Source organism: Stegodyphus dumicola, chromosome 3 (genome assembly GCF_044657685.1).
Source record: "Stegodyphus dumicola isolate Sdum_Otavi_A_Nest chromosome 3, ASM4465768v1".
NCBI lineage: Eukaryota > Metazoa > Arthropoda > Arachnida > Araneae > Eresidae > Stegodyphus > Stegodyphus dumicola.
Genome location: NC_140770.1, coordinates 113,613,674 through 113,632,953, shown reverse-complemented (window position 1 = coordinate 113,632,953; position 19,280 = coordinate 113,613,674). Strand labels below are relative to the sequence as shown.

The 19,280-nt window shown below is 32.6% G+C and overlaps 1 protein-coding gene across 1 annotated transcript in view; it reads left to right on the top strand.

Annotated features, from left to right (window-relative positions):
- The window catches only part of LOC118185121 (uncharacterized), a 52,888-nt gene that overhangs the window by 23,205 nt on the left and 10,403 nt on the right, over window positions 1-19,280 (top strand). The window contains exons 2-3 of the mRNA XM_035354925.2: window positions 6,927-7,023; window positions 13,415-13,664. Of these exons, the coding sequence (XP_035210816.1) occupies window positions 6,952-7,023; window positions 13,415-13,664 (322 nt within the window). The 5' untranslated portion in view covers window positions 6,927-6,951. The remainder of the gene's footprint in view (window positions 1-6,926; window positions 7,024-13,414; window positions 13,665-19,280) is intronic.

The window sequence follows — 19,280 nt, the reverse complement described above, 5'->3', positions numbered from 1 at the left end:
AGAACTTATTACCATCTTTCTTACGTAGATCCGGCTCGTCAGATTACTAATCCTCACCTTACAAGATTCATCTCTGGCCATGGGCCGTTCCCTGTCTACTTTCACAGACACCGTACAACAAATATAGACTTATGCGTCTGTGGGGAGACGGGAACTCCCGAACATTATCTTACTTCGTGTGAACTCACTCATGCTCATCATATTAAGATGCCATCAACTAATGTACAAGCATTTGCCAAATTTATGGTGAAACAACCTCACCTGGTCAAAAAGATATCTTCCATAATGTCTCTTCTTTTCGACTATGGTGTTGATCTATGCCAAACTGCATAAACTTTATGTTTTCAAGGTATAGCAGTGGTCTTAAACTGTTCATTTGTATATGATTCTCCCTTTCACATGCTTTCTTTAAATGTATCGATTGTAATGTATTAAGAATTTCTTTGACACAATTTTATTGTAACTTCACCATGCCCTTATATCATTGATTATGTTTGATTGTATTTATAATCTTGCTGCCAACATTATATCAGCATATTTTGTATATATTCCCTATACTTTTCACTAAACAATTGGCATGAACTTATTGAATTGTTTCAACAAAAGACCTGTAAGTCTTTGTTTAGGTAATTGTAGTATGGGAATTAAGTTATACGTATGCACTTACAGTCCTTGACATTTAATGTATGGTACGTATAATGTATAGTATATCCTTCATAATATTCAATGCATGGTATTAATGTATGGCTTTAATATTGTATTACATATATCTCTGGCCTTTTTATGCACAACTTATGGGTATTAAGTTTATATGTGTGCATTCCCAGTGTTGGGTATTTAATGTATGGTATGAATACTGATTGTTATTTACTTTATTGCATGAATATTGCATTATACATATTTCTTTGTTTGCACTTCTGGTATCTACATTGCAACGTATTCAATCGCAGTATGGGGATTAAGTTATATGTATGTACTCCCAGTCCTCGGCATTTAATGTATGGTATGTATATTGTATAGTATATCCTTCATGGTATTCAATGTATGGTATTAATATTGTATTGCATATATTTCTGGCATTTTTATGTACAACTTATGGGTATTAAGTATATATGTGTGCATTCCCAGCATTGGGTATTTAATGTATTGTATGAACACTGATTGTTATTTACTATCTAGTATGAATCTTTTCTTATACATATTTCTTTGTTTGCACTTCTTGTATCTACATTGTAACCATTCCGTCGCAGTATGGGGATTAAGTTATTTTTTGCACACATAGTCCTCGACATTTAATGTATGCTATGTATATTGTTTCGTATATCCCTCATGATATTCAATGTATGGCATTAATATTGTGTTACACATATTTCTGGCAATTTTATGCAAAACTTATTGGTGTTAAGCTTATATGTGTGCATTCTTAGTGTTGGCATTTAATGTAAGGTTTGCACACTGATTGTTATTTACTGTATGGTATGAATATTGTATTATATATATATATATATATATATATATATATATATAATTTCTTTGTTTACACCTCTTGTCTCTATATTGTAATGGTATGGGGAATAAGTTATAGGTACGCACTCATAGTCCTAGGCATTTAATGTAGGGTATACATATTGTATAGTGTATACTTCAGGATATTCAATATATAATATTATTATTGTCTTATATATCTTTTTGGTTTTTTTTAATGCACAATTTTTGGGTATTAAGTTTATATGTGTGCATTCCCAGTCTTGGGTATTTAAAGTCTCGTATGACTATCGTACTGTATACACTTATTATTATTTAAAGTATGGTATGAATATTATATTATATATATTTCTGGTATCCTTCTGATTTCGTATTATATATTTTTCTATATATTTCTTATTGTTATTTTTATTCATAATGTATTTAACTGCAATCTATGTATTCTTTTATATGTATCAACCAGGAAAACAAACACCTCCGATCTTTTCGCATATATATATTTATGTGTACCACAATGTTTCTCTGCAATGTACTTATTAATATAATAGGTATATTCCCTGTATGCGTATTGTCTACATATGTATACTCCTATTATTTTTGTGTATTTTATTGATAATGCATACATATCTGTATATTCATCGTTCTGGTACTTACCTACTTAAGTGTTGTATTTGTTCATCGCATATTCACTGCAAGTACTTATTGTATTGGTCCCACCTGCAATACTATCTGTATCTGCACTAAATATATATGCTTTAAATCTCTGTGTAAATAATAGTATATATATATTGTTTATTGTAAAAGACAAAATATATTACATCAACATGGTCTTGTACTTACAATTTTAAATATATCCTCACTATGTTTATACATTGAAACTATTGTTTTAGTACACACATTACCTGCATTGTATTTTTAATTTATTATTTCTATTGCACTGTTGGAGTTGAAAGTATACCGTCGATATATACCATCTATATTGTACTTATAGTGATGTGTATGTTTTATATATTGCATTTGAACAAAACCGGCTACCAACTTGGAATGTTAATTTCCAACCTTTAATGTCCTTGGTACTTCAATACTTGTAATGCTATTTGTAACGTTCATGCCTTCTTGGTGCCGTTCCCCCATGTTAAAACCTTTATGTTATTGTAATTCTTCTTGTATTCCATATTTATTTATAATTCCATATTTATTGTATTTAATTATTATCATATAGTTACTTACTATTTCAACCATTTCTTATTATATCTGGCTAACTTAGGCATATTTAATATTATCTCATATAATATTTATGTTTATTATTTCTTTTGTCATTATTAACCCTTGTTTAGACATGTAATTTTTATTTGATTTTTAATAAATTCCCAGTGGCTCTTTGGGTAGTGAACGGCACGGGGGCCTGGATCCGACGTTGGGCGTCGGCGCCGGGGGCTCTCATGTCTAGATCTCCTCTTTTTGGTGTTGTCTCTAGACAGGGGTGGACGCGGTGCTATACCGATTAACCTAATGGTAAAGGGACAGTGCCCGCGTCCTCCGTCACTTGTCACTTGTCTATACATACACACAACACTGCGCATGTGGTGGCAGAACACTGTGCATTTTGAAAGATTCATTACGCAAAATGCTCACAAAATTCTTTCCTTATTATCACTCTGTTCCCGTAGAGACATACTAATGTGTTCGAGCGTGCAAAAATACTGCTCTCTGCTTTAGATTATGCAGTTGTAGGTTCGAAACCCAGTATGAACACATTTTGTGCGGTCTATCTAACATACGCAACTATGTTGCTTACCGGTAATATGAATATAATAGTAATATACGAAGTAATATGAAACTTCATAAATGCAGTGTTATCAACTAATGTGTTGAGGGATATGTAGATGTCTCAGCACATGAGAGATATTTATACAAGTTGATTACAAATAAGTTGACTAAGTTAAAAATCTGTTCCAATAAAAATATATCAATCCATGCATTATATGCAACATTATTTTTTCCTTGTGTCACTTAAAAGTGGTGATTTTAAACGGGTACTAATACCTGCCGCGCGTTTAAAAGGCAATCCCCTCCCCGCTTATGAATGGCAATCTGCGAAAACGGGTACAAATACCCACTCCCGCTCATAATGTGTGAATTAAGTTCGTTGCAATGTTAATTGCTGTGTAATAAAACCTTTGGTCAGGTGAGCTACATAAAGACGTTGCATTTAATCGACAGATTCGCCATTCTGTGATTAAATAAATGATGTATCCGGCAGAAGTTTATCTAAACCTGATCAGGAAAACTTGCTTGCGTCTTCTACGATGCAGAGGTAGCGAACAATTTTGCGAAAAATGTGATCTTAATTTCGAATCTCAGTTCAATCCCAAGATCACTTACAATAGTTATTAAAAATTAAAAAAAATATTTGTATAACAAATAATATAAAAGTTACATATATAAAGGAAAGGAGATTAATGAACAATAATTTGCAAGAAAATAGTTTAGTTAGACTAGTTAGAGTATTTCAAATCTGTCAAACAAGAGATAACCCACGTAGGACACCATGACCACCCTTTTTTTTCTCGTGTGCTGAAGAACCATTATGTTTGCAGAATTACGTTTTACTCACGAATGATTTTTGAAATTCTAGAAAGAAAATAGTCAGAAAACTAAAAATTAAATTTTAAGATCACTAAAATGTTTCTTCTGTAACAACTTATTTTTAAGACTACGATTTACAAAACATCTATATCATAATTGCTATTAAAATATTCTTAGAGAGGGGGAACTTTGATTAAGTACCCAGTATATATCTTTAGTAATTTATAGAAATCAAAGACTTTTGAGTTGATAAATAATAAAGCATCAAATTTGCTTTTCCGAATAGTAAGATATGTCTCTTATTCCATTTATATTGAATTAAATTTCTTCTGATATCGCATATAAAGGAATCATGAATATACGGTTCGAGCAGTTTTAAATTGACCAAATATCACATTTATTGAAAATTTGGGAACATTCTATAAGGTTATATTTGGTCTAATAGCGCTAACTTTAGTTCTATAACCCTAACAGACTTATAGCGAGTTATGGCTTTATCTGAGATAGACGAAAAAGTTTTATTAAGGTTTTAAAACGACGTTTTCATTTATGTAGAACATTAAACATAAAAAGCACGACTTTGTGCGACAAGTAGCCACAGCTCGTAGCAGTAGCAGAGCAAATCAGAACAGTTAATTCAAATTAAACTTTAATCAGTGGTCTGAGACTTTTCAATTAAATACTAAGTTGGCTCGATAAATTATCGACGCGTCAATTTAAAGTATCGGCGACGAGAGAACGCAAACCCGAGAAAGATTATAACTGCTAGAGCTGACAGAAACTAATCACGCTGCACTAGTGCTAGGAGCGCACTTTCTCTCCCAAGATCTAAAAACTTCAATTTAAATGCATAAGAAACTAATTTTTATTATCGTAAGAAATGCGGAAAGAAGTGGAAGTATAGATGCAAATCATAATAACTGAATTTAAGATAATAACTTTACAACTATATTATTTTTATTTAAATTCCATTTAGGAAAAAATTTTAATTTCAGTATTTATCGCTATTTGCATAGGTACTTGTAATTAATTATGTCAGCACTTTCCATTTTGATAATCAAGAAAATTTGTTTTCATACAAAAATTTAATATTATACTTCTCAGTTGAGAAATAAAAGTATTAAAATACGATTTTGAGGCACTTCCTTATTATAATGGCCCCCAAAATTTAGTCGATAATCAATCGAGATGTAATGTGTAGCGAGGTACAAGAACACGTGGCAAAATTTCGGCGAAATATCTCGGTTGATTAGCGATTCAAACGTGGGAGCCGCTGTAATAAGGGAGTACCGGTTTTTATTTATTATTTAGGTGTTTATTTGTTGAATAAGACCTATTACTTAGGAAAGAACCATTGAATAGGAGATCGCGCACAGTAAATTTTATTCGCGCTAAACGGAAGTAGTTATCAATAGGAACATTTTGTTATATTTTGATAATGTGTGCTTTCCTGAATATAAACATGTTCGAGAAAACACCTATTTACTATATTACTTGTAAGAATTTTCTGCTCTCCTCTGCTCTATTTTAAAATTTGATAGTCTTGTAACAAAACTGAATTTCTGTAAAGTTAACAAAAGTTTAACTCGTATTGTAAACTCAAAATAAACATGAGTTTGATACTGGATGAATTTTATTACAACTTTTATTTCACAATACTGAAAAATTAATAAGATACAGCAATGACATGAAACTAAAATTTGTATTTAAATTTTTTATCTTAAATATAGGTCTAAAACTCTGTTTAACTCTGCTTCTTTCTGGATTCAAGAACAACAAACTTTCAAAGCACTTACAAGTTAAAATTTAAACTTCAAATCTAATTGGCTCTTCTATTTCAAGATTAAATTTTCAATGAAAAACAAACACAGCTAGTAGCAACAGTCTTCAATAAAAACAATAACAAAACAAAATCACTAAGGCTGTCTAATATTAAGAAAACTCTTTCTAAAAATTAGGTTCTCGCTGCTATTTAAAACTCAGTTTCTTTATACATTCTGGTCAAGTGGACGAAATAATAGAAGTAGAGGACCGATTGTGACATAAAAAATAAAATGTTAGTTAAAAAGAAAACTTATAATAAAAATTCTGACAATCTTCATATCAGTAATCAAATTTATCTCTAAAATTCTTTTTTATTTACGATATTTTTCTGAATTTCCAATTTATATCAATATTATTTCTCTAATATTTTACGCTAAAGCTTCGCCAGCGCCTGTTGATCTTTTTACAGTTCTTTTGCATTAAAAGTTTGTATCTTCTCTTCTACGCTTGGCCTAAATCCTAGCTTATGTTGAAATATGCTTCCACTGCTCTTGTTTAATTTTGTTTTGTTTTCTCTTACTGCCTTTCACACAGGTGAGTACCATTATCTATCTATCTTGGCTTTCATTTTCCTCTTTCGCTCTTTCTATTTGTACTTGTATCGCAAAGAATCTCATATATATTAATGCTAGACTCGTTTCTTTACTCTTCCATAATGCTTCTAGCAGAAACAATTACTGAAAATTTTACCACAGACTTGAAACATGTAATAGAGCACGAGACAAGCATGTAGATAAAAATTTCGTGCGTGCCTGTAATCATTCTCCACCAGACATCCAATAATCTCTCCGCTACGAGATCACAATGTGGCATTCATCATGTACACACGTGTCAGACGGAGAAGTTTCTTCTCATAAATCATAAATACAAAATCTTACTTCAAGGAAAGTTTTTCATAGAGATTTGACCTTCAAGAAAATATATTTTAATCTTACAATGCAGTTATTTGTTCTGATTACAAGTGATTATATTTTAATTGCATTATTTGAGAGTATGTTATAAAAAGTTTGATTTTTTTCTTTTTGTAGAGTGGCTAATTTATTCCTTTGAAGTATGCCTTGGGACGACATATTTGAGCCAGCATTTCACAAATCCTGGTCAGAAGCAATTAAGAAGGAGAAAAATGTACGTGCTGCATTTATGTTTTTAACTGCAATTTTTCAGCTAAGACATTAACTTCCTGTAGTTATATTTTTCGCTTAAAAATATTTATGCCAGGTTACAAGGTTCTTAAATGAGTAGATGATTTGTCATATCTCTTTTTTTTTAACATTATAAGCGTAAAATACTATCCTGAGAGCTGGATATGTATCAATTTATTGAGAAATTTTGAAGTGATTTTCCATAATTTTTAGCAAAATGTATTTTATAACATGAGCTAATATTTTATTAGAATCACTGAAAATTGAAGTTTGAATAATTGACAAATGGGCATAAAATGTCTCTTTTGGGGAGTACCGCTGATTGGATAGTTCACATGTAATTTTGCTTTAAGCCTTAATGTCCAGCTAGTGGAAACCTATATACACTGGAATTTTACTGATCTTTAAAACATAATTTTACAGATATTTACAATGATGTTTAACAGATGTAGTTCCGGAAGACAAAATTTGAAACTGTGTCTTAACATATGAATTTTGAACACATCGCGTAGTTTGGATATTAAGTGTTAATGTATTAAAATGTGCAACAGTTATTACAAAATTGGTGTTTACAGTCTTTACAGTGCTATAACATTTAAGCCCAAAATGCTAAAAATGATTAAAATTTCTGAGTCACGGTAACAGAGAGTGAAATGTTTAAGGATCAACATTTTAATTATTTTTCTGTGTTACTGCCGTAAAAACCCGAATAAAAGAGAACATTATGATTTTGATTCTTGTGCTGTGATCATATCCTTAAGAACTATTGATAACTATTTATAATTATTTGGTCACAAGAAACCTATACAACACCTGTCACAAAATAACATTTGCGAGTTCGTCGTAGTACAATAACACCTCGAAGGAAGTAAAATGTTGATACGTTTCAAAAGTTACTAATTAATTCTGGACGTCATGCTTGTAAATTACTATAGCGTGAACTGCATCACGCTATTACCAGCACCTCAGACAATCTCAATTAAAGGCACCACACATAAATGTTCCGCAAATGGATGAACTGAGTCGCTATGGTCACTATGGGTGAACTGCATATAAATAAAATGCCCGTGCCTGAGTAAATTTGGGTGAAGTATTAGGCAAACATAATATAAAATGCATTAACGAATGTAAGTGAAACGGCGAAATGAGACGAGAAACACAGAAGAAAGATAGGAGAGACATCAAAACCCGTCTCTTTATAGTCTTTTTATCCAGCGCCCGTTGCACATGTCGAAATGGCATTCGGAGTGAAAAACGTGAGGGCTTTCCATCACATGTTTAAGATCCTTTCGGTCTCGAAAGGTGGTACAACTCATTAGAGTTATCATTTATGTATTTAATTATATGTATCGCTCTACTTAACAAATCACGATTGCCTGGGAGCAACTGGCTCCGTTTTCATTCATTACTTGTCGATGGTTTTGACAAATGTAGCTTTGTCGTCATGTGACAGTTGTGTAGGTAGTGGCTAAGGTCGCCCTTAGTACCCCAGCAGCACATGTCCGTTTCTTTTTTTGCAGTATCTGTGTAGATATGCAGGGGTAGGACAATGGTCTGTGTATAACTGTGTAGCAAAACTAAAGTTAGTCTTGATTTCAGCGGAGACCTTCGGAAAACATATACAGATCTCTCGACCCATCTCCGTGCTATCCCAATTTTTTTGCCATTCTGATATGGCCAGAGTATTGGACTTGTTCTTATGGTGAAAGCCTGAATTTGGAATGCAGATGTGATACGTCGTAGGATCTGCTGTTGCGGCATTCACTAGTTTATCCGCGACTTCATTTCGTTCTTGTCCGATATGGGCTTTTACCCATCCCAGGTTAATATTTTCTTTGCTGTGGGTAATGGTATGACGGATGATATTGAATATATTTAATATCAGTTCCCTTTCTCCGATATCAAAAGAGTATATACCCAAGATACAAAAACGAGTTAGTACTTGAAATGTGCCCACGGTGAAAACCTGAGTATTTGTAAACATTTGTTGTTACGACAGTAAAGGTTCTCAAACAAATAAACTCCATAACTCATTCTTATTTTAATTTCTAGTGAAAGATAACTGTATAGTATAGATTTTCATCTGCAATTAAGAACACGAAAGAACTGTTTACTTCTATTGATGTAACAGAATGAAATAGGACAAGATAATAGGTCTTACTACTAAAATTCATATATGAGGTTTATTACAATGTAAGAATGAATAAATTTATTCAGAAAGGACTGGACGAGTATTGCATACAATATAATAGCTTCATGTACTTTCACAATCATTTAAAATGTTAACATTGACTGAATAGGCAGTATGATTCTCAGCAGTTGAATATTGATCATTGAGGATGTGGCAAATCAATTTTAGGTTAACAGACTTGATTTTCTAAAATGTTACATGAGGTGGGTTCTGAAAGTATTTACTGAATACCAGCGCACTTATAAACGATTCGACTTTTTTAAACATCTCTCATATAATCCAGATCTTACACTATCTTTTTTTAATTTACTTTACCTTCTTAAGGAGGCTCTAAGAGGTTATTGTTTCACTTCAGATCTACAGGTCAGAGAGGCAATGCATGATTATCCAGTAATATTTTATAATGATGGAAAATTCTAGCTTGTAGAACGCTGTAAAAGGTATATTGCCTAGCAATAGGTCTGTGTTAAAAATTAATCAAATGCTTACGTTCTTTCCTTATTCTAATTCAAGATAATTTCAAATACATATCGTACAATAAACAGAGAAACAAAATTCTATATTATGATATAACTTCAATTTCCTAATCGGCAAGATTTTTTTATGTTGTTAACAGTCGGAGTTTTAAATGAAATCTAATATTACATGCATGCTACACTAAATATGATGAGCACATCAAGAATTCACGACCAGTCTCCTGAACGATAGGTACAACATATGCTTGGAAATTTTCCCGCAAATACAAGCCATAAACTTCCTTCAAAAATATAGGAAAAAGAAAACATGATTCAGGCCGCTAAAATAAAATACTGGAAAATAAAATACAGGAAGATTCTGCAAACTAACATATCTGCAATCATCCTCAGAGCTAGACATCACCAGTTGCATATGTTTCACACTGGAACATTTTCTTTCCAATGTACTGTGAAAGAGGCAAATTACAGCCCTAATAATAAGAAATAGCCGTGATAATAATAAGAAATATGCTACGACATAGCATCAGTTTCAGCCATAGGCAATATGCCATTCGCGCAGCAAGAAATCATCATTACCATACGAAATCTTCCAAAGAATAGGAACTGAGTCCAGACAGCATCGACTAAAAAATCATCAAAATATCATACTAAAATCTGTATGTAATCTTTCACAATAAATCTTTGCAAGCAAACCTCATCTTTTAAGCATTCAAAATCACATAAGTCATCTTAAAATAAAGCAAAAATTCATCTCGTCTAGAATAGTTTCTTCCGATATGCCTCCTCGTAGCGCTGGGAAAAGCTTATAAAATATAATCACCAGCCGTTAGCCTATTCTTGCGCCATCTTAGCAAGAAAAATCTTTCCAACTCATATCAATAGGGATTTCGTTCGCACAGGCAAATCGAAAATTCTTGCTTTAGCTGTAATAGAGAACACTGACTTGCATAACAACTACAATGGCTTGCAGTGTGAATTCACTCTAGTGATCGGCTATAATAGTAAATTGCTTAGAAAGCGAGAGAAAGCTAATTGTACTCAACGTCTCTGGCAGCAACAATGGCAATACTGTGAGCACAAACCATGAACTCCAAATTACCTTTGTACAGCCTTATCATGTCAGATTCAAAATCATCAGTACTCAGCATTTCCAATTCTCTAACAATTCCAAGCATCAGATTAAAAGGCAATAAAAGCCAAATAGTAAAAACAAATTAAAAATTCTTAAGCTTGCTGTGGGATTCGAGACTCAGGGTTCTGCACATTAACAAATTAAAATCTCGCACGCTTGCAACAGCCCCATCAAAATTACAAACTTTCCAGTGCGCCAATTGGAGTCTCAATGCGCTTATCAAAAAAGTACCAGAGGCACAGGAAAAAACAGTCATATATGCCGGTAGGCATGGGCATAGCTTCTGCGAGGTCGCCAAATTTAATACTTGTCAAGTCTCCAACGATTGTGTGTAAACGTTATCGTTACGGTACTCTGAATTATGATGATGGCCGCTGAAAATGTTCTAGCAGAACTTCTCGTATTACATGTTCGAACAGGAAAAAGAAACTGTTTGTCGGTAAATCACACAGCTCGGCACCACAGCCGCGTATTTCGATGGGAATTTCTTCCCAGACAGTCTACAAACATAAAGCATCACAATCTTACATCTATCCTCCAGTGAAACGTACAGAAGTAAAGATGCACATGTGACCAACATATATCTCTGAAGCGGATTCTATGAAAACTATGCATACAAAAGAGTCAGACGCATAGAATAGCTGTATAATTCTAGAATAGTAGTTAAAGCATCTATTCAGCGTCTATGTAATTAAGCAAGAGCACCTGACACAGAAAATCTGCAGGATATTAGATGTGCTTTCTCAAAAACGGAGAGGACGTGTGCACCGCTACGCAACAATTAATTCAAGGCAGAACATATACAACAGCATCTATACTGTAAGAAAGCAGTGCTTCCTAAATAGACAATATGGAGTGAATGCTTTGTTGCGAAGTTGTCTTCTTTGGATAACCTGGAACGGTTATCCAAGGAAGACTGGATAGTGGCTGACATAGAGCAAAATCGGTTAGTCTGTAGTACAGACTGTCCGCACATTCACCAACACATTCTCAGTCTAACTGATATTTCGTTAAATGTTATTTTTCTCATTTAGCTGAATGCGTCAAAATTTGAGATTATTATCTGCCTTGTAGAAGATTCGACTTTTTGAAAGACTTTCGAAGAAAAATTTATCTGCACTGGCGTTATATGAAAAATGACGAAAATTCAAGACAACCAGATCTTTCCCTAGGTTAGGTATCCTGAGCTGACTTTTAGGATTGAACTAGTAAATTTTGTGTACATATTAGAAGACGAGTGCCTTATTATCTAATTATTCTTCATCAGATATTCATTTTCTAATTATTTTTAATTTGCGTTTAATCTCTGGTAAATTTACACACACGTGAAATTATTTTCCAGTTTCATTTTGTCACTTGACCTTCTTTTTAGCTTTCATAAAAAATACGAGAGAAAATCCTGACATTCAGTGTAGTATTATCAGTTATAAAGAACTCTATCCAACTATTACCGTGTATCCTGAGCAAGAAGATCTTAAAAACTATAAGTTCAGATTCAAAGTTATTTTCTAATCCTTAGATTTATACGTTAATTCTATACTTATTAGTCCATTCGAATGATATTAAATTTTGAGCAGTCTAATTTCGTAATAAATTTCCAATAAATAAATTGACTTCCTGTTAATTTTTCATTAATAAGATCTGTCCCTGCATATTTAGTTTGCGCTGTAGCTTGCGTATGCTGCTTTGTACTGAACATAGCATTGATAATGCTAACTTAGAATACCACCAAACATGTTTCATCAAATGGTTTAATTATTATTTTGTTTATGTATGTAACACTAAGTCATCTTCGGTATTTACATAAAATTTAAAAGATTAAAAAATGGTGAATATTTATTTCTGTCACATTCTATAATACACTTCAGCTCTATAATCTTCATAGGTCAAAGAAATTTACATTGTTTTAATTTAACTTTACAAAATTATATATTGAAATACTTATACCCTGAGTTTAATTGATCGAAATATGTACACATCCAAATGTGTTAATTAAATCATTGAAATACTTATGCAATTTAATTGGATTGAATTGTTTGCTTATGGGGAAGCACATTAATGCTCTCTGCCTACCTGGAAGCATTTATAAAAGATAACTCGTATTCAATTTGCACATGGAGCAAACGCCCGGCAAGATACTGTGTCATTCACTTAACCACTAGTGGGTTCATATATAGTTTGATGTAGGGCATAGTTTGTTCTTACGTTGTTACAAGTAGAAGGTAACATATGCATTCACATGTTTGTAAATCTGATCAATTTGTCGGTGTCACCCATCAGAAGAAGAAATAATGCATGCTGGAAACATACAACGGAATATTTGGCGACATTTTCATTTTGAACAGCAATAATATTCGGTAGCTTAAACAAAAAAAGCCATTTCTGAGATAATGCTACTAATGGGAAAGTATTGCGTATTTTCAACTTCAGGAATTAGCTAATATCCGCGCGTTTTGTGTACCATTTAAGTCCCCAGGACTTTAAATTTTCAGCATTATCAGTATCATATACTTTCCTTCATTATAATTTATATCTTCTAATTTAATTCAGATTGCGAACTTTTTATTTCTTTTAGATTAGACTGAAATGGTATCTTGAATATACCCAGAAGCAGAACGGTAGAAGTGATTTCGAAGGAGTTGAAGGTGAATTGAAAACTGAACCTGAGTGCACATGCAAACGAAAGGACGAAGTTGAAACGCTAGAAATGAAAATGGACTGGCCTAAACGTGGATGCACAGGAACAAACACATTAACCAGAGTTATCAATCCAATAACCGAGATGAAATCTCCTCCTCCTGAAGTGAAAACTGTTTTATATGAAGGTAAAGTTTAAACTTATGCAATTTATAACGTTTCAGTATTCCTCACTCATTAATGCGTTTTGGAGCTAATCGAAGTTTAGAGTTAAGAATGCACCATATCGTTTACTTTATTTTTCATTAAAATTTATATCTATTATATTTCGATTTTCTATTATGAAATATCTAACCCAAAAATGCTTAAAAAATAGGCAAAATAAACTTAGAAGAATTCCCAATTTGTGCAGTATTTTCTTTGCCTCCTTGTAGTTAAAATATTGATGTCACTAATATATATGCGCTTAACAATAATTAATTACGTAATAGGCATACAATTAATTTCGTCTTTTATTTTCACTAATTTTCTTCAGACATTAAATCTTTTGACCTTCCTTTCGTTAACTGTTTTATAAATGACAATCGCTGAGAAAAGATTTTGTATTTTACATTGAATTATAAAACGTACTATGCATCATACTACTGCTAGTCTAGGATAATTTTATTACTGAACACAATTATCAAAATTAATTTAAACTTCTTGATGAAAGAAAATATTTCACGTGGATTATCGCACCTTGTTCTCTGAAAAAATGAATTCTCTTTCTCTGATGAATTTCTCAAATAATTAACAGTATTGTTAATTATTTGAGTTTATTAAAATAATTAACAGTAACTCATTGCATTGTATGGCTTCCTCTTTCTACGGTGAAAATGATTTCTTTCCTTTCATCACGTTTTAATCCTGTTAACGCCCAAAACTTCCTTCCTATCCTTTAATACACAAGCATTCGTGTCATTTAAAGACTTTACAGTTTTAAATAAATAAAGATATTATTGAAAGCTAACTGTCTCACTTTGTATGTTTAGTATTTAAATATGTAAATTTTTAATTATGCTTTAACGAAGTAAGTTTTCACAAATGAGCAGCAATTTTTTATACTGAAATATTTCGTTATCCTTTTATACGCCAAATTAATTGTTCGGATAAATGGCTTTTAATTTAAATATAAAGCTCTTGCAAGATAGTTCTGGTGAAAGAGGTTTTGAGGGAACTAACTCAAACTTATTTAAGGGGACTCATACACCTTAAACCCCTCATGATCTTCGAATATGTGACTGTTGCAAGAATTGGGATATTTTATTTATTTTAAAAGCAATTACTTCCAACTTTTTACAGCTGACTACATAATATATCTGCTTTGGAAACTAGTAACCAGAAAGTTTGTGTTACCACAAATATTTTTGTAATTTAATCCTCTTTGTGACAAAATATTTCGCCATGTTTCCACCTTGCGCGCATGATATTTTTAAAATGGCTAATGGTACATACTTGAAATTGGATGGAATTCTTTATATGGGCACCATTTTGTAACTGAACCAACAATCTGGTGAATATTTTAATATTGAAAAATTTTATGGACGAAAACATTACAAATTTTTTTAATAAAATACATTTTATGAACTCAACTCAAAATAAAATAAAAATTTAACATGAAATTTTTAGAATTTTAGGTTCACAGTAGTTTCCAAATGTTATAAAAGCTGTATATTAAATATTGAATTAAATTATGTAAAATAATGTTTTAAACTGTGCGCGCAAGTTGGAAACATGACGAAAAATATTGTCACAAAGCGGATTAAATTATAAAAATATTTGTGGCAACACAAACTTTCTGATTACTATTTCAGAAAGCAGCTATATTATGTAGTCAGCTGTAAAAAGTTGGTAGTAATTGCTTTTAAAATAAATAAGTTATCTCATTTCTTGCAACAGTCACCTATTCGAACATCTTATGGGTTTTAAGGTGTATGAGTCCCCTTAAATCTTTCACAGTGAATTCGTCCGAAATGCCCTACCATTCAGATACTGGCAGATCGCCCAAACGTGTGCGCCCATATTCTACCTGATGCTTTCTCCCATCCCGTTCGTGCATGCTCATCAGTTTTGGGATTTATTAAATAACATGCCAATCCTTGGCTAAAGTTGTAGAGACATTAGGTATTTTGGAAATAGGGAAGATGAAAAGTATGCAACGCCTTTGCCGGGAATCGAACCACGGGCTTCTGGAATACCGGCCCAGCGTGCAGAACCACTACACCACGAAGGCACGCTAGATAGACGGGAGAAATACCTTATATGCTCCCACTTTTAAAGGGCGACTGGGGTTTTTAGGGGACCCGATCGCCAAATCCTGGGTGAGGAGAATCATAATCCAACACCCTTTTAGTTCGGTCGCCACTGTAGAGACATTAGTTTATTTTTTGGAAGCAGGCAAGATGAAATATGAGCAATCGCCTTCGCCGGGAATTGAACCACGGACCTCTGGAATACCGGCCCAGTGTACGGAACCAATACACCACGAAAGCATCCTAAGAAGGTGGGAGAAATACCTTATAAAGTGACTAAAAGCAACTTTTTATTTGAATGCACTTTTCGTCTTCTTTGTTTAATGTCAATGTTTAGCTACTGATGCTCGAAATTGCAATCTTGTCCTGCACACAGTGGATGAAACCGAACAAAGATCACCAAGAGAGAAGTAATCGCTTCATTTAAGTAGGTTATTGTGGTTATTGTGAACGCTGTAACATTCTACTCGGCACAGGGGAAAGAAATCCATTCCAACAAAAGTTCATATATAAGGGTGTTTCAAATATTTAAGAAAAAGAGATTTCAGCCTTTACCAATGCGAAAGAGTACATTTGTAGAAATAAAACGCCCCCTTTTATCTCATTTCGTTAGGATTGTTCTAGTAAAATAGTTGAAAAGTAATGGTGAGAGTTTGGGCCTAATATTTTTTCTTTATTTGATAGCGCTTGCAACATCTCGTTTAAGTTTAATTTCGTTATCTTTCTGTAGTAAGTACTACTGATTATTCTAGCGAATGCGTATGTAATCAACGACATTTACTTATCGTCACGATATTGTATTCTTAAACACTTAAGCTCTAAAAATGAAAAATATTCCTTTAGCGTTTAGTCTCACGTTTCAATCTTTCGTATTTCTACATAAAATTAAGAGTAATATTGCAGTAATAAAGTACAGTACGTACACTCTGCTAAAAAAATGGAATGTCCTTTCTACTGGCCAATTAATTAAATTTAACTTGCGTTTTTTCAGTCTCCAAAGCGTGACTTACGATATATGCTAGATTTATATACAACATTCTTCAAATATAGGTATTTTGACGCAAGATCGGACATTTTCTGAATTGGCATGCCTAGTTTTTCCATATTTTGATTCTATGACTCAAATTTTAAATAAAATTAATCCTAAAAATGTTAATGGAATTTGGTATATATTTAATAATAACTCTTTTTTTTTCCTTTCACAGAATTTAGAAATTAAGGTTAAACTCAAATAATATTCGCATATATTTTATGATTTATTTTTAAAATTTGTATTTTTAGTAATTTTTATAAATTTTTTGAAAAAAGATTACAACCTATAAAATATTAACCCTCGCCTAAAATAGATGCATCTATAAAACTAAATATGGAGCTGAGCAATCTTGTCTTGAACTGAATTCGTAGAACTGATCGAAACCCTTTCAGATTAGGTAGATAAGGTTATCTTTTATTTTGTTCTCATCATACGTAATCATATAAGAAAATTTTAAATTAAAGTTACTTCTCCTGGATAGAAAAACAATTTTTCGCAGCAGTTTTTTGTTTAACAGCAGTGTCACCGTAACCGTGTGAGCCAGCAGCGAAAGCGTCTCATTTAGTACTAAATTCAGAGATGATCAAGCAACTCATTTAGTCATACTCACTTAGTCATTTTAACTCCTTTATTTCATTCCTTGGTTTATATATTTCTTAAGTGACCAGTAGTACCCCCGCCCAAAAAAAAAAAAAACTGTAATATTTCAGATTTTATATTACGCCCAAAGGGACGCACTTTCATTTGCACACACATATATGTTTTGAGAGCATTTCGGTTAATCTTCCTTTGAGCTAAAAATATTTAAAAACAGCATACCTTTAAAATTTTCGTCGACAGCCAGCCTCGTGCGCTGGAGATAAAAAAAAATTTCCTTTCCGTACAGTGTTGCCATTGTTCATTTTGAAATAGTTCAGTTTGTTAATCAAAACATTCGCTAAAGTTTTACAGACTATGAAATTGATAATAAAATGCATTCGAAATTCAGAATGCGGGCTTCCAGCTGCCCATAATTTGGTGGAGGACTACCTCATTCAAAATGCCTCTAAGTACCGCAGTTTTTTTACAATGTGAAAACATAGATACATTCATGCAGATTTTTCATTATTTGATTGACGCAAAATTTCGAGTCTAATAGCCGTTCTGGGTTGGCGCTGCTTTAAGTTAAAAAAAAGAAAAAAAGGCACAATTGGAAAGAAAATTTAAAGGTAATTGGTTGCAAAATTAATTTATTTTCTCTGGAAAGATGATGCTTACGCTTTAAAAGAATTAATATTAATTCCGCTAATTCTTTCATTAATTTTGCTTTTTAAATATTGAGTTTCCATTTTATTATTCAAAAATTTAAAGTTTAGCCACACAGCTTTTAATTTACTTAAAATTTTGCTCCACGGAAATTTGCCTTTTTAATGTAAGAAGGTAATATGTTTAATTTGAAAAGTATAAATATTCAAAATTAGTCCTTCCATCTGCACCTCTTGAAAACCTTGTGAAAACTTCCTGATAAATTAACACATAATTTTTTTCATTAATTTCATATCTAAATCGGAATCTCTCAAAAGCATGCTTTGTCAAGTGTGATTGGATTAACAGTAAGGAAAAGTCACCGCTTCTATTTTTTTTCAAGTTATAGAACCAATTAGGTTTGGTTATCTGAATATGACAAAGAGCACAGAAGCTATCTGCCAAAGAGGAGGGATGGCTTCATAGAGTAATTTCTAAGGAAGATATTCAAGTTACATTAGGGAAAAACTATGAAGCTCAACTATGCAACCAGCCCGTTCGCGTAGGATTGAACCTCGTCAAACTTCTAGTATTCAGCGGTCTTAACCACTCGGCCAGTGGCGGATGAATTAGTACACTATTTACTCCAAAAGGAAAATCTTTGCATATTATTGAAAATACTACTACGACTTTTTGGTTTTTAGTTTAATCGTCGTACTGCAATTGATATCAGCAATAAGCATAAATCGAAATTAGAAGACGCATGCTAAATACTCTAATTCCTTTCCTCCTTGCCAACAGTGGAGCTGCCGTTTTAATGAAGCATCATCAAATCGCTCGTAAAGCTCCACTGTTGTAATTATCTACAACAAAATGCCCAAATCTTGCCGGAGTACGCGTATACGCGTATACCAAAAAGTCTAGGAAGCGATTGAAAACAGTTAATGGATATAAAGGGGAGGATGCGTTCATACATATCAAAATACATTACTTAAATTAGAGTTGACATATAGCAGTGCAGCTACATAAAGACGGAATAGTGCAGTTTAAACATAGTAATAAAAACAGAAAAGTATGTAGAAAAAATAAAATCACACGTAGGAACTGAATGAATAAAGCAAAGCAGTAATAACAATATTATAAATCTGACAGTGAAGATAAAATACAGTGAAGATATAAATAGATAGAAATTAATTGGGGACTATTTTGTTAGGAAAGCACAAAAAGGAATTTAGTTAGGAATGCGTACATGGAAT